General features: G+C 45.3%; 1 protein-coding gene across 1 annotated transcript; it reads left to right on the top strand.

The window, feature by feature from the left end:
- Positions 1 to 769: 769 nt before the first annotated feature.
- LOC139047091 (uncharacterized) lies at positions 770 to 25173 on the top strand. The gene is made up of 3 exons (XM_070521050.1): positions 770 to 1441; positions 23385 to 23462; positions 25102 to 25173. The coding sequence occupies exons 1-3, from the start codon at positions 770 to 772 to the stop codon at positions 25171 to 25173; spliced, it is 822 nt and encodes a 273-aa protein (XP_070377151.1).

Below are 25173 nucleotides of genomic sequence, written 5' to 3'. Positions count from 1 at the left end.
TGTAGGCATGCCACAGGGGTCAGTGGTGAGCCCCTTCCTTTTCAACCTGGCCATGGCACGGTTGCCTGCTGCCCTGCCAATCGACCATCACTACCCCGTGCAGTCCTCAATATACGCGGAGGACACCACCCTATGTGTGCGGGGACCACCGCAACACATCCGCAAGGCACGTGCGGCCCTACAGAGAGCCCTGGACACTGCGGCTGCCTACTTGTGCGGCATCGACCTTACCATCTCGGCCAGGAAGATCGCGGCCTTGCTACTGCACCCCAGAGAATCAGCCCACCGCTCAGCTGGCCGGCTGCGCTTGGAGGGCGTCCAGATCCCATGGAACAAGGCAGTCACCTACCTAGGGCTGAGCATTGCCCATCGGCTGAACTGGCTGCCGGCTACCAAGACCCTGTGCGCCCAGGCGCTTCGGGTCCGCAAGGCTATCTCACAGCTCGTTGCCCGTGGACAGGGCTGTGCCACCAGGTGAACCCTGCAGCTATTTGAAGCTGAAGTCACTTCACGGCTACTGTATGCCCTCCCTCTTGTGGCGCTGCCCCCACCCCGCCTGCGGAAACTGGAGCTACAGCATCGGTCAGCAATACGGCTCTGTCTTGGCGTTTCCCGAACCTCACAAGTGGCCGCCTCTTTGGCTGAGGCAGGTGTCTTGCCCCTGTCATTACTCTTCCTACAACAGGGGCTACGACACATTGATCACCTACACCATGCCGCAGATGGTCAAGCACTCCTGACCCGCCTACACTCCTGGCCAGCATCACACATGGGACGGCTGTGTGGCCTCTATAAGGAGGTCATAGGGGACACGCCTGTAAACGCTGTACAGCCTCGCCCACCACATCGACCACCAATCCCTATCTTGACGGAGCTGCCAAGTGTCTCGAAGAACCGTTCCCCATCATGTGCCCTACAGCAGACGGCAGCCTCTCTCCTTCAAGAGAGACATGGGGACCTTCTTCACATCTTCGTCGATGGATCCGTGATACCGGAGACTGGCTCATCCACAGCAGCCTGCGTTGCACCGGCCCTACGAAAGACCAAGCTGTGCCGTCTCCCGGGGCACGCAAGTTCTACCGCAGCAGAGTTAGCAGGACTCCACCTTGCTGTGCACCTACTTGCAGAGGAGCTACCAGCGACCCCGGCAGCCATCTTCTGCGACTCAAAGGCGGCGATGTTCTGCCTGCAGAACCCTGACAGGGCTAGCCTTGGGGTAGCACTACTCTCCTCAAGACTGACGGCCTTTCAGGACGCAGGATGCTCAGTATCTCTGCATTGGCTACCGGCACACGTGGGGATCCCGGGCAATGAAGAGGCGGACACTCTGGCAAAAAGTGCCCGCTACTCAAGCGTCCCCCTCAGCCCTGCTGTAACAGCGGCAGACTTCTCTAGGCACAGGCTGCGCCGGCGCACCATCGCCTGCCACCCGGACAAACGGGTATCCCTGGGCCGGCCTGCATGGCCTCTTCCACAGCACGGCCTCCTACGAAGGGATGCCTCGTTGCTGCTCCGACTGCGAGTTGGCTGTTACTGGACGGCAGCCCGCCGGCACCGTCTTGGGAAAGCCACCTCGCCAGCCTGTGCCTCCTGTGGTGAACCAGAAACTCTGCCCACCTGCAGCACCGCGGTCGACTTCTGCAAGAGTTCCACCGCCTGGGGCTCCCATGTTCACGACAGGAAGATATCCTCTTCCCCTGTCGTAATCAGCTACCAGCCTTCCTAAGTGTCGTCGAGTACCTCGACTCGTCGGGGCTCTCGGCGAGACTATAGGACATTTCTACAAAGGCGGATGGCCTAACGGCCATCCCACCACCTCGGTCTTCCTGATCGGCCACTACTTCGCTTCCATCTCTACGACCCTCTACCTTTCTCTCTACTACCCTCTCTCTCTTTACCCCATACCCTCCACCCTGCTGGCACTGAGCCGTGCTCCCGCATGGGTTGCAGAAAATAGCGCTAGCCTTTTCTCCTTCCCCTCAAGAACCACTTCTCTGTACTGAGCAACAGTGTTTTTGGAAAGCCACCTTGATTTGCTCGTTCTGAACACGAAAGTAGCTGTCTGCAGGTGACATTGGCTCTGCGCCGTGAATGGTGCTTACGATTGTTACTACAGAATTGTCCATCCAGCGGACAACAACTATCCGATTGTCGCTCAGCACGGGCTCTTCGTGCCCGCTATGTTGGCGCTTGATTAATTGTGGCCGAGCGATAGGGCACTCTTTGGTAACACGGTTCTGCTTCACTGTGTCCGTGCCTTCGTAACCCTGTGCCTTCAAACGCCTGAGTAGCGGCATGCCTGTGAATAAATAATCAAAATAGAAAAAGAAAGGAAGGTCGTGCGTCTCTGCTGCGAGTTCATCCACCATTTGAAGAAGATGCGCCGCTGCTTTTCCGAAGTCCTTTCATATTTTTCACATGTTCCGGGATCCCCTGCTTGCCTTGATACACTTTGAAGTTTACAAGGTATCCGTTCTTGGCATTTAGGCACCATACTTTATCACCGAAGCGAATAGGCTTTCCGCGTATAAACTGTTTACAACCATGAAGACCATAGTACTCAATCATACTTTCATGATAGCTCAGGTGACGCACAGGTTGAAAGGGCCCCAGAAACCTTGCTTTCAATAGTGACACCAATGGACGCAACCCTGCCAACTTGTCACTAAGCGTTAGGCTTGTATTTCGCGCAGTGCGGGAATCGCGTTATCTGTACGAAGCGATTACTTTGCATAGCATTGTAGTCCATCTTGTTGCGCATATCCAAGCCGCTGTCCCAATAGCACTTTTTCCCTGGCAAGCGGTTATAGCCGGACAAAACGAGCGCTCAAAGAAAACCTAATTCTTCTTTGGTAACCTCCGGATTTAGCGTATTGAAAAACAATGCATACTTTCTTGTTTCTTCGCCTAGCAGCTACACGACGGCTTCGTCAAAAAAAAAAAGGTTTCGAACAACTCAACAGGTGAAAAGTCCCTGTAAGCAGCAAAGTTTGGGTAGGGAAATAGGCCAAGGCTTCTCTGGAGGTCACCGTTCGTCTACTTAGAAGTACTGGATAATTTCGCAGGAATGGCCGCATCAACTACAGCAAAAGAAACCTCTCATGTTCCGTGACCTTGCCTGGCGGGGTCGTCATCGTCCGAGTCGGATCCACCAATGCGGCGTCCGTCAGAGAAAACAGTTTCAGCGCCTGCTCATAGCTGCCGCCCGATTAGATTGTCAATGAGCCGGCCTGAGTCTTCATCGGCCGACTCTTCATCCGAATAGGTGCTACCCTCTCGCGGGTCGATATAAATCACTGACACGTCTTCATCGTCTTCTCCGAATATCTTTGCTATTTATTCCAAGATGAACCTATTCAGACAATAAAATAAGAAATAACCACTGTGGGGACGCGCCAGCAGCCGTGCAAGAGATGAGAATGCAGTTTTTTTTTTAAATAAAAAGTTACGTAGCCTAAAGGCCCAGCGTGACCATATGGCAGCGCGAAAGATAACACGCTCGTTCATGGAGAAATCAAACGTTAATCTTTCACAAATGCTCATCGAAGGTCACATATTCAAAGAGCAATATGGTGATAAGGATATCCGACTATTGCTTAAAAAAGTAGTGAAAAAAAAACGCATTACCCCTTAGAGTCATGCATGGCGACGCTACTCGCACAGCAACACTTATTCCTGCCTTCGTGAGGGGCTCCCACAAAACGACTGACACCTGTTGCCACTTGATATCCATAAAGGGAACTCTCACCTGCCTAACGGTATGTCAAATGCGATTTTGGTGCCGTTTTGTTAATCTTAATTAATTGAAATCCACTATGCAGACTAACGTGACCATATGGTCACGCTGGACTTTAATGGGTAAGTAAGAAGACAACGCAGATTTGTGAATGCGTCCTCGCACTCCGATGACCACGAGGGGGAGTATCGTTGCATTCGAGCAGCTTTGCCAAGGGGGATATGACGGTGAATTTCGAATGAACCATCGCATGAATTGCACCAGTCACGTCGCACTAGCCACGTAGCAGGTGGCCATCATGCGCTGAAGTTTTGTGGGTGCAGGTCAAAGTTAAAAGCGCATGACGTTAACTTTGTGCGAACAATCAGGTGTAACAAGTAATTTCTTGAGCCGATCAACTTCTTGCACTGGCGCTAGCAACCGCCAGACCGCAAATCTAATAAAACAAAAAGAATCATGCTCCTCGCAGATAGTCAGTGACGTCATATAATCGTGGTAGGGGATGGACGTCCTTGCGAAAGATCTGGTTAAGGCCTCCATAATCTACACAAGCGAACAAAGCCATTCTTCTTCGAGGCATCCGCGGTCTATATGAAGGTTTAATCACTTGGTGGCAAAGCGTGAGGTCGACTTTCCGTTGGTAACATGACACTGTACGGGCGTTATCATAATGGTGCGTGGTCGCCGCTGTATTTGTTATGCAAGACGGTGGACGTGCGGGCCCTGCGAAAAATTGCATGACATAGATAGAAGAACGAAATTTGCTTTACATGCAAAAAAGCTGGGTGCTCTGAATCAGTGTAAGGTCTGCAGCGATGGAAGGACCAACCACATCCATGAAGAATGATTCAGATGCCGATAAAACAATAAGGGTCTAGGCTTGAATATGTTGCGCGCTTTGTGGAATTCCAGTAAAGGTTTTCTTAATACTCAATCGGAATCAGTACAAAATTGTAGTGCGCGTTTCATTCTCTCAAATTGTTCCCGCTTTCAAGCGTATCGTTGATGGAACGCACTTTGAAACCTCCTAATCTTTCTCTGCGCCGAAAAGTGTTTCGTTTATCCTTATTTCATAAGATTTTTCATAATCCACATCTAAACATGAGCTTCTTAATTAGCCACCTAATTTGTCTTCTCGTAGTAATCACCGTGATCAAGTTGAAATCCCTTTTTGCCACAATAACTAATTTTTCGATTCATTCTTGCCAAGGACATCAAAGGAATGGAACCACCTGCCCACCTCCGTCGTCGGCATTGCAAGTGTTTCTGCGTTTCAATGCGCTGTCGACAATAATTATTGTATATACCAGCCGCCAACAATCACAACAATTATGTAATTTTGCCCACACTCTTCTGTAACGCCTTCGGGCATATTAGGTAATTAAATAAATAAGTAAATAAATGAATAAATAAATGAATAAATAAATTATGGGTAGGCGGCAGAGGCTGCGCCATCCAACATGTCGCCAACTGCATGTTGTTGGTGACTTCCGCATTGCGCAAGCATTCTCCTCGAAGCCATATCACATGGTATGGAACTGGGTTCGAAAAAAGAAGAGTACTGCAGCCTACCGTAGTGTAATCAGAAACAAAAAGGTAGCACAGCGCTTTTCCGTGTAAGAAACAAACCAGATGAAGAACAAAACACGATTGCGCCAGAGACGCTGCAGCAGCACACGGGGCGAAGTGCTGAGGCGTTGGGGGGAATGTAAGGAGGGTAAAGAAAATTGCTGGAGTGCAAGCCGCCTATACCGGCATATGGGCTCGGGTGATGCCGGTAGCGGCCATCTTGTGAGGGCCAAGAAGCGGCCTTCTAAGAGCTCCGCAGCAACTTTTCACCAAATTTTCCAGCTGTTTTTGCTTAACGGATTTTCAAGTTCTAATGCAATAGTGTGGGCTATGAGGCGAGTTATATTGGAGGTCTGCAGATCGCAGATATCCAAGCACTGGGATATTTTTTCCTTTCTATCGGCATGAATAGGCAGCTGCCACAAACTAGAAAAAAAATTGGAGCAATAATTAGTGTTTATTCATCTTCTTTAATATAACGCAGAAGTTGACCGACCATGAAAGCTGTCAGAACAAAAACAAATTAAAAACTGGAAATGTAGCATGCGAAATAGCCGCACATGCAATAAGCGTAAGTATTCATTATTATCTTCATTGTGGTCAGGGGTGGCCGGTGCTTTAGCATCCCTATTGCCTGGAGAGTCTCAGAACTTTGGTGGCGGTTGTTTCCTCTTATTCTGAAGTAATATTTTTGCTTTATTCTAGAGCAAGGTGATGCTAATCTGCACCCTTATTTAAACAAGCAGGATAACACTAAGATGTCAACTGCCTATACGTCAACTTTCCTAAAAACACCTGAGCGCGCTAGCACCTCTTGAGATCGCCACAACACCACACATGGCAACACATGCCGACCTCAAACGCATAGGCTGCGGTGACGGGCGTGCTTTAGCCTCCCCCCCCCCCCAACTTAGCGATGCGGCGGCTTCACCTTTTAGCAGCAGTTATTCTTTAACCTCCTTGGGGGAACGTTGGTATCTTCTTTTCACTACTACTTTACAGGAAAAGGCAGGAACGTAAGATGAATTTACATTTATTATCGGTGATAGTTCAATTGCAGTACGTGTGCAATCAATGACGGCGTTACAGCATGAAAGTCCCAGCCAAGGATAGGGTCAAGAGAACAAGAATAAAAATAAACTCGATGGTGCGCAGGACATGCTCAATGACCACACACGTCATGCATGCCCTACAGAGTGAACATGCCGAGCGCTTTATGTGAAGGGGGAATACCGAAAGTAGCGTAGCAACTTTGCGAAGCGAGTGACGGAGTTTTGCATATATAACAGAAACGGTGGCTCCAGTGTCCACGAGAGTCGACGTGCGAACAGCTTCAACACAAACTTTCATACTACTTGGTGGGCGATCGTGACAGCTTTTGTAGTTCGACGACGCCGTAGCCTTTCTCTCGCGTAGTGCGACAATCAGTTTCTCCTCTTGAGCTGTAGGATGAGGTCGCATCCGCGTTGATGAGTGGCAACAAAGCGAAGGTGAGCGGCGTGTAACAGGCATCGGTCGAACACTTGGAAGGAACGAAAATGGGTCGTAAGAGATGGGAAATGGCTTTGGCCCGCTTGTATCGCGAGATATCACGAGTGATGTGGCACAAGGTGATTGAGCGTGTCCACAATGGCAGAACATATGACTGGCATTGCGTCACACAAAGCTTATTGGCCCATCGTCAGACATACGCCACAAGTGTGCGATGCAGGCCTAGTTCAGGCAAGAGGATATGGTGGATAAAGCGTCTGGTGAAACAATGGGCCGGTGACACGTGGTCGGTGCCTAGATACAACGCTTGCATAACTGAGTCGTGGAGCCGCAGGGAGCAATGGGGGCCTTGTGACGAATTCAGCATAACTGAGGGGCGCCTTTGCAAGTATATCTGTTAGCAGTTCACAACCAGACCTGGGTGGTTGCTTGTTCAATCGCATGATGGAGCCTGGGCTCAAAATTTTAAACGGGCTGTTGTAAATGCTGTGGCTGAGCGATGCGCACTGAGGAGAGCACAAGCGCCTTTATCGCTGAGAGCAGCGTTGACTGGTCGGAATCGGCAGCCACTCCAGCGAGATGTTGGTCATGCTAAGGAAGATGACGACTCAAACACTGATGTTTGCGCAGCGCGTTTGACCAGATTTGGCAAAGAGTATTGTTTCCTACCGTGCGCAGATTCTTTGGAAGCAGCATACTAAAGACGTCGTCCTCTATGTGCTGCATAACTTTATTGATTCTATCCCACTCTGACATGGTGGTAGTGAACCTCTGACAAAAGTCTAGAATATTATCGTTGTTGCGCGTGACTCATTCGCCCTGTTGCTGTTCTCGTTCCTGCAAGCGTTCCTCTGCGTTCAGCTTGCCCACTGCTGGTTGCCCAACACGACTACAAGAGATGTCTTACACGCTGACCACATATGGAAACCTCTCTCATGGGTCTTCTTCCAGAGGCTTGCAGCGCCCGCAAGAAACAAAATCTCGTTGTTGGTTTATGTCTCTTCTTCCAATTTGTTGTGCGCGCTTGCCCTCTTCTACAATGAAATGCATTCCTCCTCGTCGTTGTCATCGGCGCCGCTTAATATAGCAAGTAAATTCGGCGCAGCACACCAGATGCCACGACCTGCCGGCACCTGCTGGGATGCGTCCTCAGGCATGGTAGACAATAGCGTGTGGTACCGGAGATCCAGGTAGGACCTTTTGAACATACAGTACACATTCCTCCAATTGCAGAGTGGTTTATTGACTGACAAAAAATAGCTGCTAACGCTGATGTTGAACAGGAGCAAAAATTCCAGCACCAGCGCCCAGCCCCTTTCGTAGCTCTGGTGATGATGATTGGCCAGCATTGGTCATCTTCGCTAAAATACTGCCAAACATACATACAAAGAACCATCGAATTTCTGATAGCCTGCAGAACGAGAGGATCATCAAGACGCCAAGACGGCGCCCACACTGTAGGAAACGACACACGCGAGTCTTTGCCCGGACCTCGCAAGAATGGTGCTCGCAGTGCCTCTTTAGGTTGTGTTTGGAGCTAATACCACGACCAGAAAAAAAGATTATGGGATTTTACCTGCAATAATATATTTAATATATAGATTTATTAATCTATTATTAATCTAATCTAATCTAATCTAATCTATTATAAATATAGATTTTAATATGAGGCACCCCTTAGGCGGAATAATTTTCACCAGCCGGTGTTCCTTACCTCTCACCTTATGCATGCTACATAGGCGTTTCTTTATTATGTCCTCATGTAAATACAGCCCCCGCGTCCAAGACCGAACCCACTAACCCCTTCTCAGCATCGCTGCGCCATAGTAATAAACCATTCTGTCTGAAAGCGGGATGTTTCCACTCCCGAAACTTTCGGGTGTGCGCAACGCAAACCTGGAGAAACTAATCTCAATGACGGAGTTTCAGATGGCCTGACGATGGTATGATTATGAGGCCCGCTGTAGTGGAAGACTCCGGAATAATTTTGGCAACCTTTAAACTGCCGGATTCCTCACAAGATTTGCGATACCACTGCGGCAGATGAGACTTTTGCAAGGTTACGCACGCTGATGCGAGATCATACCTAACATTTCTTTTTTTTTTCGCTATTTATGATCGGGGTTCTGTCCTTGCATATTGTTACCAATAAAGTATAATTGGAATTATGTTCGAATACCAAACGCACTTATCCTAGTTCCAGAGGAGTCACATTTCTGCATACGCATTGTGGCCTTGCTAGATTCGAACGCTTGTTATTTTGTGTATTGAACATAACTAGAAGAAAATACTTGCCAAAAATAAACGCAAATGTTCGGGCTGAAATAAAAAAGCCTACAAATTTCAGGGAAATTTTCATGAAAGAACTAACTGAAAACATTGGACATTACTTATATTGTACGTTCTTTTGGACGGTGTGACTGAAAAGTAATGTCCTTATTATCGCGTCAGCCAATGAGAGTCGTCGCTCACCAACGTCGCTGCCCTTTGAAAACCCCCTTAGGTGGGTCTATTCTAGTCTACAGCAATTCCATTTTCACAATTTTAATTCACAGTATCTCCTCTGCACTGTGGAGAATAAGCGTCACGACCCACGACAGTCAGCCTTAGTGCCGATCATGGGGACAGAGGCACACACTGGACGCCCTAGGACACGCCTGTGGGTGGCATGCCCACTTCTCAGCAACACTGGTTAATTAGAGAACAACGTGAAGATGGGGCATTCGAAGCTACGTTAACAACCTTGCGTTTTGTAACATCAGTCCAACGCTTGGTGCACGAGCATTTATAAATTCTGTGCCCATAATAATTCAGCCGTCGCTATCTGAAACCGAACCGGCGCTTCAATTCGACACCGTAGCATGTCATTTGTCGTTGAGCCGATGTCACGAGTGCACTGGTTCGTAAGCGATATAGAAGCTGTTCTTAAGACATGCGTTCTGCAGTGGTGCAAATAATATAGCATATTTTACAATCAAATGCGATGAAACGTAGGCGCTTTCCGCAAAACGCAATTTCGCTCGCATTACAACCACTTTTTGTTCATTTTCTTGAAATTACAGTGTTATGTAAACTCTCCCCTTCATTCCTACTATTGACTTCTTCTCTGCAGAGGAAAGTGAGCAGGTTGATGGTGCTGCCTTCTGCACGATCATGCAAGACTAATGAAATAATCCCCTGCTGCCCGGATTGAACTGAATTCAAGTTAATTCTTGCAATACATCCCATGTGTATGCAACACAGCGTTATATGCAATGCGCAGGAAGTCACCACCCTTGTTTTGGTGTACTTAGGTGGCGTAATGTTCGTTATCTCAGGGGCCCGCCGCTATCCCTCGCTAGAATGAGGACATGGAAGTGCTGTAATGAATCACGGGACATTAAACCAAACAGGCACACCAATGCCAGGTTAACAGAACCTAAACCGACGAAGTTTTCTCAAAATCATCACTCTAGAATTCCAGCGCCTACATCTTCACAGTATTAGATCGCAACCTTTTGAAGTTGCTGTTGTGGCACTGTGGAAAATTTCCAAGTAATTACCAGAATCATAGAAGTATTCACCATTTTCCTTATGATAATATATATTTCTAAAACATGTGGAAGCTGCTAGTTACCTGAGCCATTATTTCTTGCACCAGCAAACGTGTCACTCCGAAACAGGCGCCACTGACTCTATACCCGACGGGGTCGTCGCTTTAAAGGGACCAGAATGAAGAGATGGAACAAAGTTACGTGACACAGCTGCGCAGCGTTCCACTTCCGTCGCTTTGGTCGGTTTATGCGTGCCTGGTCGACTGAGCCGAGCGGATGACACCGACGAAACAGTCAGGCCGCGTCACATGCGCATTACACATCCGGCGCATGAACGTTAATAGACGAACAGGTCATGCAGCTGTACCGCTTTATAACGCAAAGTCTGTTCGAATGGACTTTCAGGTGACGGGAAAACAACATAGGTTTTAAGATGATATTATCTAGCTGTTCTTTATTACTATTTCATTTCACTGAGACAAAAAAAAGAAAAGAAAGAAAGTGCAATCCTGCACAGGATTGCACTTTGCAAAAAAAAAAAAAGAACAGTGTAGGTGAGCATGTGGGTGGTTCTGGCACGCTCTAGAACTTACCTCGTCTCCGCAAGCGCATGTGTAAGTTTCGATGATGCGAGAACAGGCAAGCGGTTCCGATCACATTTGCCAACCTCGGTGATTGCATCAACTTCGCCGAGCTCTAGCATAATTTCTGAAATCACTGCAAACACGCCGACTACGGCGTGCCTCATAACCATATTCTGGTTTTGGCACGTAAAAGCGGATAATTTAATTTTTCAATTAGACGCCCTTGGTTTGCACTTTTAATTACTGGATCGTTGTCGCAAAGGAAACTCGCGTGTGCACTGTGCTACAAGGTGGACAAACGCGGCAAGGAACTCAAAGGACAGAATTACACATGCGATTCTGGCTTCATTATTAGATCAGCGATGGTTTGACACCGTAAATAATTTTTACTATGATGAACTATTCAGCACGGCAGCAGCAGCCGCCGTCGGGAAGGTCTACGAAGGTTCACAGAGGAAGAGTCATTTTAAAAGTATCAGCGGCAGCGAAAGGTGTCACATAAAAAATTAAATGTAGCCACCCATGTTTCTTTTACTTTTTTGGTTTATTAGGAATGAGAACCATCGTATGTGATAACAATGTGTTCTCACATACTTCAACATTCAGAACAAACATTCATTACACCTTCACAAAGATGACATTGCTAGCATACGAAGACAGACAAGTGCGCCTTTTCCGGAATAAGTGCTCATAGTAGACAAGTGTATTAAGTATCAAAGTCGTATTCAGAAAGAGACCTTAAACTAATTTGAGCGAGCATTTGCTTTCCATGTCATGCGTATTCAGGGATATCTACAAGCTTTAATTGCAAACGCCACGTGTGCAGCCTGCGTTCCCCCATTGCTAAAACGAAACAAGAAATGTGATTCATCCTAATAGGAGGCCATGTGCTCTACTGCTGCGTATGCGGTGACAGCTGAAAGATGACAAAAAACAAAATCATCTTGAAAATGTTAAAAAAATGAACGTTCAGCAGCATCACATAATAGATTCTGAACAGCTGCTAGTGTTGCTTTAACTTTATCTCGTTTCAGTTTTGCGAGTACACACTGCGACATGGCGTGCGGCGGGAGGGTCATACTGGCTGCATTGTTTCATTCTCAGTCAAGCTATTTCAGCATTTGCGTGTGTAGCTGCGCAGAATTGGTGTCTGGTTTTCTACTTAGCTTCTATTAATCCACTCGACCGTTATCATCAGTTGAAGGAGAAAAAAAACCAGGCAACTGAAACCTTACTCTTGATTCCTTGTCGTGAGCCATGACTCGTTCAGTTTTTATACCATTACGTGCGTTTATTTTCTTTAAAGCCGAGGTCGCGAGATCGAATCCCGGCCACGGCAGCTGCATTTGCATGGAGCCGAAATGCAAGAATACCCGTGTGCTTAGATTTACGTGCAAGTAAAAGAACTCAAGCTGGTGCAATTTAATGCGGAGTAGCCCAATAGGGCGTGCCTCATATTCGCATGGTGGTTTCGGCCTGCAAAACTCCGTACATCAATTTAATCTTTTTTAAAGTAGGCAGAAAGAGAGCGGGAAATTTACAAACAGCTTTTAGTTCGTGCCATGGTTACTGCTAATGCGTCACTTGTTCATGCGTTCGCCGAATTCTGGTGCAGTGAAGGTGCTGAAAGCGCAGGCACCAAAGCATGGAGCAATGTGTTTTTGTGCGCGTAGTGCAGTGTAGGTGTAATGTTCTGGGTCCACCAACGTAATTCTTAAAGTGCACGGTGCTGTCCAGGCTTCTGGCTGTCTACTCTCAAAAATGAAGTTTTCTTATTTTTAAGATAAACTGTCGGTTCTGTGTTTTCAAGTTCTCCCTCTAAGCTAATGTATATTTTACGCCTGCGTTGTTTTTCGTTTTCCAGCCATGGTTTAGAAGAAATTTTCACGTTTAGAGCCTTATCGAGTCTGCAACTTGCGCTTCTTCTATCCGATACTTCGCGTACGTTTTCGCCCATTTGATAGGGAAACAGGCCCGTCTATTCAGATTCTACGTGCAAGGCTGAGTGCAGTGCTTTTGGAATCTATTTAAACATCATACACAAACTCCCGATACTTCATGATATCTAATGCAGACGCACTTAGGCAGTGTGATTTCACTTACCGGCCACTGACCGCGTATACCGCAATTTCGTAGATTGCTTTTTACATTTCTCTGCAGTATTTAGTACATTGACACGTGTACTTGTTTATCTTATCCGGGTGACCGCTTGTCACCGCCTAGCAAATGTTATCGCACAGCGCATGACGCGCTTGCATGTACTGGAAGTTTCTGGAATGTTATCGATGGTTCCATCCGCTGCCTGTCACTGAACCATGTGTAACCTGATTGCATGTATGCGCGACGCAAATAGTGTAGAACTTTTTGGAAGACATGCGGGTTCCAGCGATTACTCTGGAACATTCGAAGACTGATGTATAAAAGCCGACGCAGTTGACCCGCTGATAAGATTTTCGACGATCGCCGATTGTGTTCGCCGCTATTGTTGTGCTTTGTGTCTAGCCTGTTTTTGTGAGCGCAGGTTCGCCCAATAAAGGTTAGTTTTGTCTTTCACAGTATTGTTACTGTGTTCTTTAACGTCGTTAGCGTGTGACAATATAAACGAGGAATATTTTTACAACTATGCTCTTCTTGCTAATGTACTTGCCTAAGCGTTAATATTGCACCAGGGAAATACTTGTGTGCATTCGTGTAGTGTAGAGCGAGGGAGACCCTCGCATTTAAAACCATGGAGATTTGCCTGCGTAGAAATATTCGCCTACAAGCTACTCTGGAAGGGCGGCGAAAGAAAGGCCTGAGAAGAAGAGGGTAGAAGAATGTACATAAAAATATTAACACCGCTCGATGCCACGTTTTTTTTTCGTTTTTTTTTTGGGGGGGGGGAGTTCTTCTTGTCTGGTATATGAGTCACCTGCCTTGACTTCAGTGCTAGCTTTTTATACAATGTATGTACTCCGAATAACAGCTAGATTTAAGAGAGGAGGCCATCTTCCCCGAATTTCTTCGGCCTGGCCGCTGCAAGCCACCTTATGTGTTCTTCGTTTGCCTGACATCACTAATGTGTTTCAAGATGACTAGCTTTTAAGCTCCAAGAGATTTCAGTATGTAATGTTAAAGCGGGGATGGTCATCAGATGAGTTTTTTCTCATGTTCAGAGTTTGTAAAGCTGCCTTCAACTCTGTAAAAATGATCCAGTTGCCTGGAGAAAATGCTCATAGGTGTCTCATGGCCTATTTCATCACAGAAAGTTCGGCTAACGTCGATGACATTGTTCGGTACACACAAGCCAGCATGTTAACTTTGAGGCATTAATGATCCTTCACTTGAGATGCGGTGCTGTGTTCGAGTAGTCCACACTGATAAAACTCCGTGCTGTGTGCAGAGTAGCAGCTAGGGGCATATACTTTTTTTAGTCTATATCTAGGCATATTAGAGTGTATTCGCGAAGGTATTTTTTCATGAAATCTTATGCCGAAGCATCTTGAACCGAAATTGGCGTACCAGTAGACTGAGTACAGGGCACCTAACGGAGTAGTGCTGAAAGGTTCCTCTCGGCGAAAGACACGGCATCGCTTTGTGGGAATGACTATAATACAATACATATGGCATCGCACTCATATTGTGTGTCTGTGTCTCTTAATAAAGAAGGGCAAAAACAGCTGTATGGGCTTTTTGGTAGGTCACCTTCCAATTCCTTGTAGCACCGGCGCGACAGCAAGAATACATCTGTTTACATTTCATAGTGTGTGGTCAAGGCCATAGAAACACATTGTGGGGTGTGTTGTCTCGTGTGTCTTTTATGTCCCTAATATTCTAGCTGCGCTGTCACAAACAAAATCAAACTAGCCGTCCACGAACCAAATCTCCAGCGCTGAAGCTCTGACGCACATGCTGCTTTAGCTATGTACTGTGGGACTATGAGTGCGTGCACGTAGATTCAACTTAATCGAGCTAAATAAGCAAACTGCGTTATGGCATGTTAGCAGAATGACATCTCATAAGTTATCACAGGCTTCTATGAGAGAGACTACAGTCCTCATGGACGTTCCCCACCTCCTCTATAGTTTCCACGCCTATGCTTTATCTCTTCGCTATTCCTTCCTTCTTTCATTTGCCTTTAGCCTTCCTCCAGTGTACACAAGCAAACCAGAATGACTGCTAGTAAAAGTGCCTGTTTTCCTAGCCTATTTGTTTGTCTGTCCCTCCTCAGGTTCCTCTTGGAGGGACCTTTAAAATCTGTGTTCTTCGGTCTTCAATGACTCACAGCGCTTTTTAGTCTACCACTGGTGGAACTCTTTTAATGCGAAATCAATAGACAACAAGAAAGCTGTAACTCTGCCATACATGGACGAACAATGGCGAAAGTGTAAAGGAGGTAGCGTGGGCCGCGGATTGGTGCACTGCTGGACTTGATCCTAGTCCCTGAAAGAGACCTAAGCGCCCGGTTCTGAGCATATGCTTTTACGTCCCCTTGTCGGTGACCTTGAAGTGACCTTGAGCTAAACGCCAGCGCTGTTATCCGGGCACTCAAATGAGAACAGTCGGCCAAGATGCAAGAACGAAATGAGATCATCCGGGCAATTAGTCACAACTTAAGAAAATGTAGCCTCTGGCCACCAACCCTTTATGCAGGGTGCATTAGATATGCTATTTGCTGCCCAAACAAGTTACAAAATTATTGCTTCGGAGTTCTTCCTAATTTTTGTTTCCAATATCACTGATGCTGTAACTTCTAGAACGCTCAAGCTTTATTTGTCATTTCCAATGTCCACGTTAAAAAGCTAGTTACAGAGCACCATACACTTCATTGTAATCTTTTGGCGCTGGGTGCTCTTTTGAACGCCAGCGGTCCGCGAGTTCTGTGGCGCGGGGTTCCCGTCGACTCGACCGGTAGCGCCACGCTGCGTGGCGCCTCCTTCAGGCGCCTCTACCTGCTTCGGTGGCTTAGAGGTTATGGCGTTGCGCTGCTAAGCACAAAGTCGCGGGATCAAGTCGCCTCCGCGGAGGCCGCATTACGATGGAGGGGAAATGCGCAAGCACCCCTGTAACATGCATCGGTGGCACATTAAAGATCCCCTGGTGGTCAAACTTAATCTGGGCTCCTACACCACGGCATGTATCATATTCACATGGGGGTTTTGGCACTAAAACCACAGAAATCAATTCATTCTCCTTCTAGCTGGCAGTGCCAAACTGGCAGTGCCTCCCTGCCGTTTTTAGTTGCACGTCGTGCCGCCTCCAGTAGCTTTTCTTTTTCTAGCTAGGCCACGTCGATATGAGCCAGTGCACAGTTGCGAACAAGCACTACATCCATTTTAAGATTTCTGCTAGCACAACATCCCACCAATATGCTTTGCATGTTGCCGTTTCTTGCTTACTCCGACTATCAATTACTGATTATACAGAAATTTTTAGAAGTATACGTGATAAATCAATCTCTGAAACCATGCCGCAGCATAACTACGACTACGCTGCAGGAGTTCCATTGTTCCACACAACCAGGCGATATCACAGTGGCACGACAGATAGGTTCAAACGTTTCTGTCTTGCAAAACAATCAAGCTGAAGTGTAACACGTGCTGATATGGCCAAACTATGACCGCTAGACTTCATAACAAAGTCAAGCATGCCGTCAAGCACAACTGTTTTTCTGGCCTGAAGGTTGCCGCCGGTGCCGCTGTATGCCGGCTTGCAGTCGTTCTAGCCTCTACTGAAAAGGTGCCTTTACACAAGAATGCGCTCGAGGGTGAGCATATCCGCGTGGTAAGGGACGCGAACTCTCGCCGGTTGCAGTTCGTAGAAGTGCCATTCAGCGATCACTAGGCAGGCGCGTGAAAACAGAGAAGAGAGTATGCCACTTATATTGTGCCTTGCTGCCAATCCAATGCGCAACTGTCCCATGCGATGTAAACAATGCCATGTGCAACTATGTCACGGGATATAAAAAACGAATTTGTCGTTTACTCTCCAATGAATTTTACTGCGCAAATGTATGGAAATTAGCTGTAGTGGTCCCGCATAAAATAATCACAAGACTCAATTAAATATCAAAACCATTCGCGCCAGAACACCTTTAAGCTGTTCTAAAGAAACAAAATTCAGTGAATTTGTGTATGTACGTATGACATGCCTTTAATTAGATATATTATCACTGCACGATGGCAAATACTCTTCACAATAGAAAACATCAATGCTATAAAGAAAGCCTATTTGGTAAATATCGAGGAAATCGCGTTAGCGCAAGTGAAGCTATGAAAAACCTGGCTTTCCTAATTTCTAATTCCTAATTTCCTAATTTCCATTTTGCTTTATAATTGCTAAGGTTTGCTTATTTGATGTTCACATACCTGTTGAATGGAATAAGTAAGCGTATAATAATGAGCCATTGGACTACCTCGAGGAAATATATAGCGTTAGCGCCGAAGTATATAGCGCCGAAGTATTTGTGATTTGCAGCTAGGGATAATTCTCACTAAGCAAAATTCTAGGCGCTGCTTCTTTGCAAACTGCGCGTGACCAAACTTCAGCAACATGAATTAGTCTGTGGTCACCGTAACCAGCACTCACAACGAAACGCTACTTTTAAGTTAGGCAAGGTTGTTCTTTACGCCGCAATATATATTTGAAGAATATACTATATGAAGAATTATTACCGTTATGTATAATAATATTTTCACAATATTAAATATTACAAGTCATAATAAATATTGCATGTGCAGAATATATATATATATATATATATATATATATATATATATATATATATATATATATATATATATATATTTGAAGAATGTGGGCACATAACCCATACGAAATCGAAAATTTTCATGACCTTTTTTGAAGCACATTCACTTTTTGTTAAATTATCCTCACATAGGGACACAACATCCAAAAAAATGAATGTAAATAACTTGGAGAACCGAACTAGTGCTGTCGTCATCGATGTCATTATTTACGGACAATGTTGGTATTTACGAAAAAACTTTTTCTTTAGGCTTTTGTCTATTCCGTTTCGAGTCTACTGCGCTACAGTATGGAAGGCTTGTTTAGATACCAACAGTCTTAATCCTTCAAGGCTTCTTTGGACTCCCTGAAGCCCTTGGGTTCAGCGAGAGCAGGGGAAAAGTAAACTTGTCCGCAATAGAGATTACTAAGAGGCGATTGCAAGATTGGTGGATGATAAGTGGGGAAACGACAAAAAACGGAGACGTACAAAAACAAAGTTCACAACAGGGAGTAAGAAAATTCGGCTAAGGTAATTCATCGTGCGCTTTTTTTTTCTTTTTTCCCCTTTCTTTTGCTTTTTTTTTTACCTATAGGCAGGACATTAGGCAGTGTGATAACAAAACCTTGGTGTCGCAACCCCCCGCCCCGTTCCAAAGGGGACACTCATAATGTCCATCCATCCAGTCACAGAATGTTATGGACTTCTTTTTTTTTCCATTACAGCAAATAACTTTGGTGTGACATACCGAAATCACGCACACATCGAAACCAAGCACACCATTGTTTTCCCGTGAAAAACTATTAGGATAAAGAAGGCGGGAAATGTTGCTTACGCACGATGTTCTGAATTTCAGAGTATCTTAAAACTGAAACTATAACTTATGTTTCTTACCGCTTGTACTTGTTTTACATAACCTGAGTTTGTAATCCAGCGAAAACAAGGGGAAGGCTGGAGATGAAAACTCAAAACGGTGAGCAAACCAGGAATAAAATGCAAGCACGAGACAACGTTTTGACAAGTGGACTTGTCTTTCTCAAGCCGACGCATGCTCTCCTTGGCACAGTACCAATAGGCAATGTTCTTCGAAAGGAGAAAGAGGGTAAGGCAGGTGGGTGAGGCAACGACCACGGGTGTAAGCGGTGGCGTGTAGAATTGCAAACAAACATAGGCTACTGAACGTCAGAGGAGGAAAGTTTGGTAGCTTTGTGTGTGAACCTGTTGACATGTTACTGTGGGTTCCTCCTTTTGTGGAAGTGGCCTGGGTGACTTGGGGAGGAGGGGGGATTATCTGCTTCACTGGATGTCAGTGAACATTCGTCTGCCTCAAAGAGAGGATAAATGTAGCGGAAGAAAATGGTGATCCTGAAAATGAAAGTCAAAGCATAATTAAATTAACGAGAGAGATGAATGAATCAGAGAAAATGTAGGTGGAGAGGTTGGAAAATTACTGACAACTCAATAACAAAACACTAAGCAACCAAATGCAAACAACTAAGAGTTGTTGCCTGTAGCATGGAATTTAATCTAGGGAATAGATTCTGAAGCTTCCTTTGAATGTTTACGCCTAGTGGTTGATATGTGTTGAACCTATAGATGAGGTATGATTCGCTTTGTTTTCTGTCTCGTGCAGAACCGAGATTTGACTGTAAGATGTAGAGTTTAATTGCATTAATATTATCATTTGCTCGGTTGAAGTGCTCAGCGACGGCTTTGAAGGAGGGATTTGCGCTACGTCCGTCTACGTCCTGTCCTTTCTTAATATCGTCTGTGTAAAACTGAGCGCAATATATAACCATGAATGCTTTTATTACTGGGGAATAATGTTGGCTGACTTTTGCGTGCATTACCAAGTTTCTCTTGCTGTGATAGCTGACCCTTGGTAACACCGTGAACACTTTTCTCAAACGCTCTTTACTTACTAATCTTGGGTGGTATTTTCGTAGTATGTTTTTTTAAGTTAGGGAGGGCTTTATGACATGGTGTTATGAAGGCGGGTGGTCTCTCATAATCTGGTGCAGGTTATTTCTTAGCTAATTCCAACTGCCTCTGCAATCTGAACGCGACGTCATAAGCCACGTCAAGACGAATATGCAGATAGTTTCTATCCACTAGCGTTGTTTAGGTTGTTGAGGTGGGGACGATAATCTTTGTTTTCATTGCAGATTGTTTTTATTCGTTTTGTTTCTCCGACAAAATATCTTCGCTTGCAGTGTCGCGAGGGATGACTATTGTGGTCTAAATATTACTACCAATCAGCAGGCTACCGGTAAAGTGTCACTCTCAGTTTTCTATTTTGAATGTAAACCGTCATGTCGAGCATGTTGATTTGAACACGGTAATTGTGAGAAGTACTTTGAATACGCGGTTGAAAGTGGTTGAAATAGCTAATTGGTTGGTTAGCGCGTTTGTGCCATTTTCCCTTATTACGAATATGTCGTCAACGTAACGCTCATAGGTGCGGGGTTCTAAAGGGTATTCTGAACGAATATCTAAAGGAAATTCTGGAGTACGTCTAAACGAATGAGTTTCCAATGTTTGTGCCGAAAGTTTATAGCCAGTGAATAGAATGGAAAGAGAAAAGTTGAGCGTAGGAACTAACTCAAGGAGTGACAGCTGAATTTCAGGAGTGTCCGCTTCAGAAATGACTGCGAGGGATTTCTATACGGCTTGAATTCCTTCACTGACCCGCACATTGGGCTTAAAGAGCATAAATATGTAAAGTTACTATCATAACGCGATCCGTGGGGGCTTTGTTGGCGGGAAGGGAGTCGATAACGTAAAGGGAGTGGAGCATATTTTGAACAAAAAGTGGGAGGATAGTATGGATGCATCACAGATGATGATTTAAGAATCAAGGTAGGGACTAGGTAGGTGCGGTGTTATTAGACGCTATAGGCCTGTCTAGGATACCTGCAGTAAATATTTCTTCTACTGGAACCTTAGTTACTTTAGAAATAATGTGAAAGAGGCCCGCTTCTTGATAATGGGCATTATGAAGCCATATTCAGACAGGGTGAATAGTTTCTTGTAGAGGAGCTCCGTTATTGTAATCTGCACAAAGTTGCTGTAATCAGAAGTTGAGTTGCAGTCAAGTTTTCTGGAATGGGTGTGTTTGCTCCGTTGTTTGAACGCCTCATTTTCGTACATTTCGATATGCCAGGTTATGATACTGCCGTTTATGTCTGCTTGTTTTGTTATAATCACCTTTGTTTCCGAGAGTTCTCTAACAATTTTTCTTGCGCTTGCCGAAATGCCACATTGACAGTAGAATTTCCTGTGAGATTAGCTTTATCTATAAATCGAAATCTGGGCATTGTTCGGCTTCCGGTGTTTCCGCGCTAGATAGTCTAAGAGAGTCTCTATCCTGTGTTCCTACGTCTCGTATATACAAAACGAATTCCTTCACGCGCATGCGTCTTGAAAACTTTCTTATATCTTTGTGGAGTTTATATACATTTGCTGCGTTGTTTGTGGGAGTAAACCTTAGACCATCTTTCAGATCAACATCATCGGGATTCAAACTCTGGGATTTGTCTGCTACGTTTCTGCAGTGCTATGGAGGCTCGAGCCAAGCACTATTGGTGGAGCTGTGCAGTAGGAGTCATATATGCGCATTCCTGGGTGGACCTGCCGCTCCATTCTCTTTGCGCTGGTATTTATCTAGTAAGTTTTCCTCCCTAGCTCCGAAGAATTGTCTCAGCACCTTCAACGTGACCTTGAAATTGAAAGCACCGTAAAAAGCTATACACAAGTCGTGAAAACTAGTTTTACTTGCACAAGTTCAGATATAGTTTATATGCATGAATGTTCCTTCTGTAAGAAACAATGTATCGGTGAAACGGGACCACAAATAAATGTTAAACGCACATTGCTCGGACACAGTTAAAAGCTTCGCATAGCCGTCGCCCAGCTATTCAACATATCAGGTCATAATTTTGATCCACTTAAACTTTAGATCTTACATCCAAATTTCTCTTCTGCGTGAGACGGAAAATGCAGAGAATCATACTTCGTTCATTAGTTCAGGACATTGCAACCACTAGGCATAAACATTTCGAAGGGAGCTTGGTAATCTATTCGCTATGCTAAAATAAACTGTAGGCAACAGCGCTTAGTTATTTTTCATTGGGTTGCTTAGTTTTCTTGCGTTGTCAATAACATTCTAGCCTCACCACTTCTCTTTCAGTCATTTCATTCAGAATCTCGGCATCACAAGTAACACTAACTCAATTACCTCTGGAAGAAAATGGACCAAACAAAAAAACGCTATTAGCTTTTCAAGAAGAGGCTAAAAAATTTGCCTTTTCTGCCTATTTTTAATCATTTCTGTAAGAGAAAGTTTCGTTTGAAGTTGTTTGAGTACTTCGGCACCTGCTGAACGCGCAGAAAGTGCGTTTAGTTGGTTTTACATACCGCTGTTTGCGTTTCTTGCGGTGAATTGATGAATAGTAAAAGCCCAAACATTTTGTTTATGATTCGTGACATATAAAAAGAAAATTATTTCAAATTGCGCTTGCATTTTCCCAGTATTTTCATCTCTAATCGGATATCTGTTACATGGCGAAAAGTGCTGCATTATATGGTTGCGACTAAATAAAAATTTTACGTGCTATCTTAGTGTGAAGCATGACTGAGCGGTGGCCTCCAGAATAACTACGAGCATCATTGGCTCTTTAACATGCACCGAACAGAGAGTAAAGCACCATTTTTACAATTCACACCGATAAACGTACAGCCACTGCAGCTAAGTGTTAAAACTGGCGCTCTCGTGCTCAGAATATTTCGTTTAAAGTAGGAAAGAAACCACTGAATGGTTATTTAGAGGCTGGGGTGTTCTAGACCTCGCGGCCTGTCATTTTAAAGTTCTGTCGCCCCAGTGTCAGGTTGGTAATAGCTACCATCTGTACAGAGAGCTTATGGGCATCCTGAAGTTCCGCATGGAGTCCACAGGGAACGCAGCTAATTTTTATGAGAAATACAAAGGCGTAGGAAGCTCTTAACTATCGTGGCTGAGTGTTATGGCTTTCTCCTGCTAAACACGATACCACAGGGGCAGTTCTCTGCTCCAGTGGACGTACTCCAATGGAGAATAACACAAAGACAATGAAGCACTTTGATTTAGGTAAACGTGAAATAGACCACGTGGTATAACATATTACAGAGTCTTATCACACATTGAACCCTGCATCTGTGCTGACGACAGTACAAGATGCTGTTACTAGGCGAACAGGGGAACACAATACAAATCGTTGAGACAATGAGCAAGCCTAGATGAAGTCTCAAGTTCTCTTTTGTTCTCGAACGAAACTTTGATGTTGGCAAGTGAGTTGATAGCTCTGTGGTTCACGGCTGAATTCTACTTGTATGCTGTGTTTGAACAAGCGCAAAAAACAGAAGGCGTCCGAAGTAGGGAACCGAAATAATCCACAAATTAGCGCCATGTTAACGTCTACCACAGACAACCTGCGCTTGCTTGGCTTCGGCCTACAAGATGTTCGGTGGACAAAGGGCGGGGGAGCGCAAACACCATGTCAGGCCTCTGCTACCACAGCTGTCTGAAATCCACCGCATGCGTGGAAGAATTACGGCGGAGGAAAGAGGGCTTAAGGAACCTTATATATGACGTAGAACAGAGACCCTGGTCTCTTACTCAAAAGCGCTTGTTTCCCTTCATCCAACTCACTAAAACACAAAGAATCAACTTGAAACAGCACTACCCAAATTTTCTTGTCTTACTCTAGGAGTGCCTAGTTCTGCACCAAATTGCCTTTGGAAAGCCACTGGACTCTACAATAGACCGGACGAAAAAGCTGGTGCAGGTAAGCAACCACGAGCATCACGCATCAGGCAGTCCAGGCGCTAAATGAAAATGTATGTCCGGGGACAAACGCAAATTACTTATAGTGATAATGTTCGGGTCCCACAGAGGCAAAGTAATTTCACGGGCATCAATCGCAGCCCAGCCGCAGCGCCAGTTCGTGAGAGTGGATTCAAGGCACATTGACCAATTTCATGCACAGATCTGGCGGCTTCATCGGCATGTTCATCCCCCCTGAGGTTGCGACGTCCTTCAAGCCATTGAAACTTTATCTTCTCTCCCTTGTCGACGGTGCGATGATATATCTGTCCAATTTCTGAACCCGATTGTTCATTGGGTGCACGGCGCATTTGGCTTTGTACGTACTACTTTGGAATCATTAAAAACTGTCCATTGTTGTGATGCTTCCTGATTATTGAACTCAAGCGCGGCATGGAGTGCCGCGAGTTCTGGACCCGTCGAGGTGGTAAAACATGAAGTCCTTAACTTGATTTGTGCATATTTTACCGGGATGAAGACTGCAGCAGCAGTGCCATTTACTTTTATCGAACCAAGTGTCTATATGTGGCGTAATCTGTGGTCGTTTTAAATGTTTTCCAATGTTGCTTACTTCAAAGGTTGCAACTTGGCTTTTGCTTTCTTTTTGATGCCTGGAGTGGTCCATAGCCCTTGCAGCCGATGCACATATCACAATGAGGCTGATAATTGTGCAGAAGGCGTGAATCGCGTTGGTAACTAGGATTTCTTCGAATAGTTTTGGCAAAAGTTGAATGTGGCCTCACTGCTGGTAAGCAAGCAAGATGGTGTGAAGGAATCCAAGTCAGATGTTCGATGTGTGCTCTTAGGACATCTGTAGCACTGTAGACTGTCAAAGGAGAATCTTTGGGAATGGCCACTGCCGCAATCGATGACGTAGGTTTTGGGAGACCAAGACAAGTTCTGAGTGCTTGCACTTGCACACTCTGAAGTATGCGGATATTTGTAGTGCAAGTATTTCCTTGTACGAATAACCTGTACTGCAGAAATCCGAAACAGGGCTTTATGTAATTGCAAAATTGATGGTACTGTATACTGTATCGCTCCAAGACTTCTCGCCGAGAAACACGAGAATGTCCACGATGACGTCCAAACGCTTTGTCAAGTCCGAGACATGAGGGCTCCAAGAGAAGTATCTATCAGTGATGACAGTACATTCAATATAAACAAAGGTCTTTCATTCAAAACGGTGCGTATCCAGCAAAAGGAGTGTCCACCAATGCCTACAGCTTCTAATGCATCCAAAACCGCATGATAATCTACATTGTCGTAGGCACCTTTAACTTCAATAAGCAAGGCCGCAGTGATTCGTTTCAGGCGTTTCTAGTGCGGTGCATACGTTGCAAGATGAACAACGCTAACTATTGACCAGTCTCCGCGTCGAGCGCCAGCCATTACCTCGTGATAGATGTTGCAAAATTCCAAGTATCATTGTAGCCGTGTAAGGGTCATTCTCTGCAATATCATGCCGACGCGGCTGCCCAGTACTATTGAATGATAAGATGACAATTCGAATGGCGATTTGTCAGGCTTCAGGTATGGGACAAGGCGACTGTATTTTTATGTGGTAGGGTCAAGCCTTCATGTCATGATGCGCTGTATAGGCCGAGAAGTGCATATCTGACCTCTTCATCAAGGATTGCAAGCGCAGAGTATGCGAAGCCATTGGGTCCTGA

This window comes from Dermacentor albipictus, chromosome 6 (genome assembly GCF_038994185.2).
Source record: "Dermacentor albipictus isolate Rhodes 1998 colony chromosome 6, USDA_Dalb.pri_finalv2, whole genome shotgun sequence".
NCBI classification, from domain to species: domain Eukaryota; kingdom Metazoa; phylum Arthropoda; class Arachnida; order Ixodida; family Ixodidae; genus Dermacentor; species Dermacentor albipictus.
This window is presented reverse-complemented; position numbering and strand designations above follow the sequence as displayed.

Excerpts from the sequence above, each read along its gene's own strand:
- LOC139047091 (XM_070521050.1), top strand. The coding sequence starts at position 770 with ATGGGACGGCTGTGTGGCCTCTATAAGGAGGTCATAGGGGACACGCCT. Across the intron at positions 1,442-23,384 it reads CCTGCCACCCGGACAAACGG|GAGTGCCTAGTTCTGCACCA; the intron begins GTATCCCTGGGC and ends GTCTTACTCTAG. Across the intron at positions 23,463-25,101 it reads GGACGAAAAAGCTGGTGCAG|GCCGAGAAGTGCATATCTGA; the intron begins GTAAGCAACCAC and ends TGCGCTGTATAG.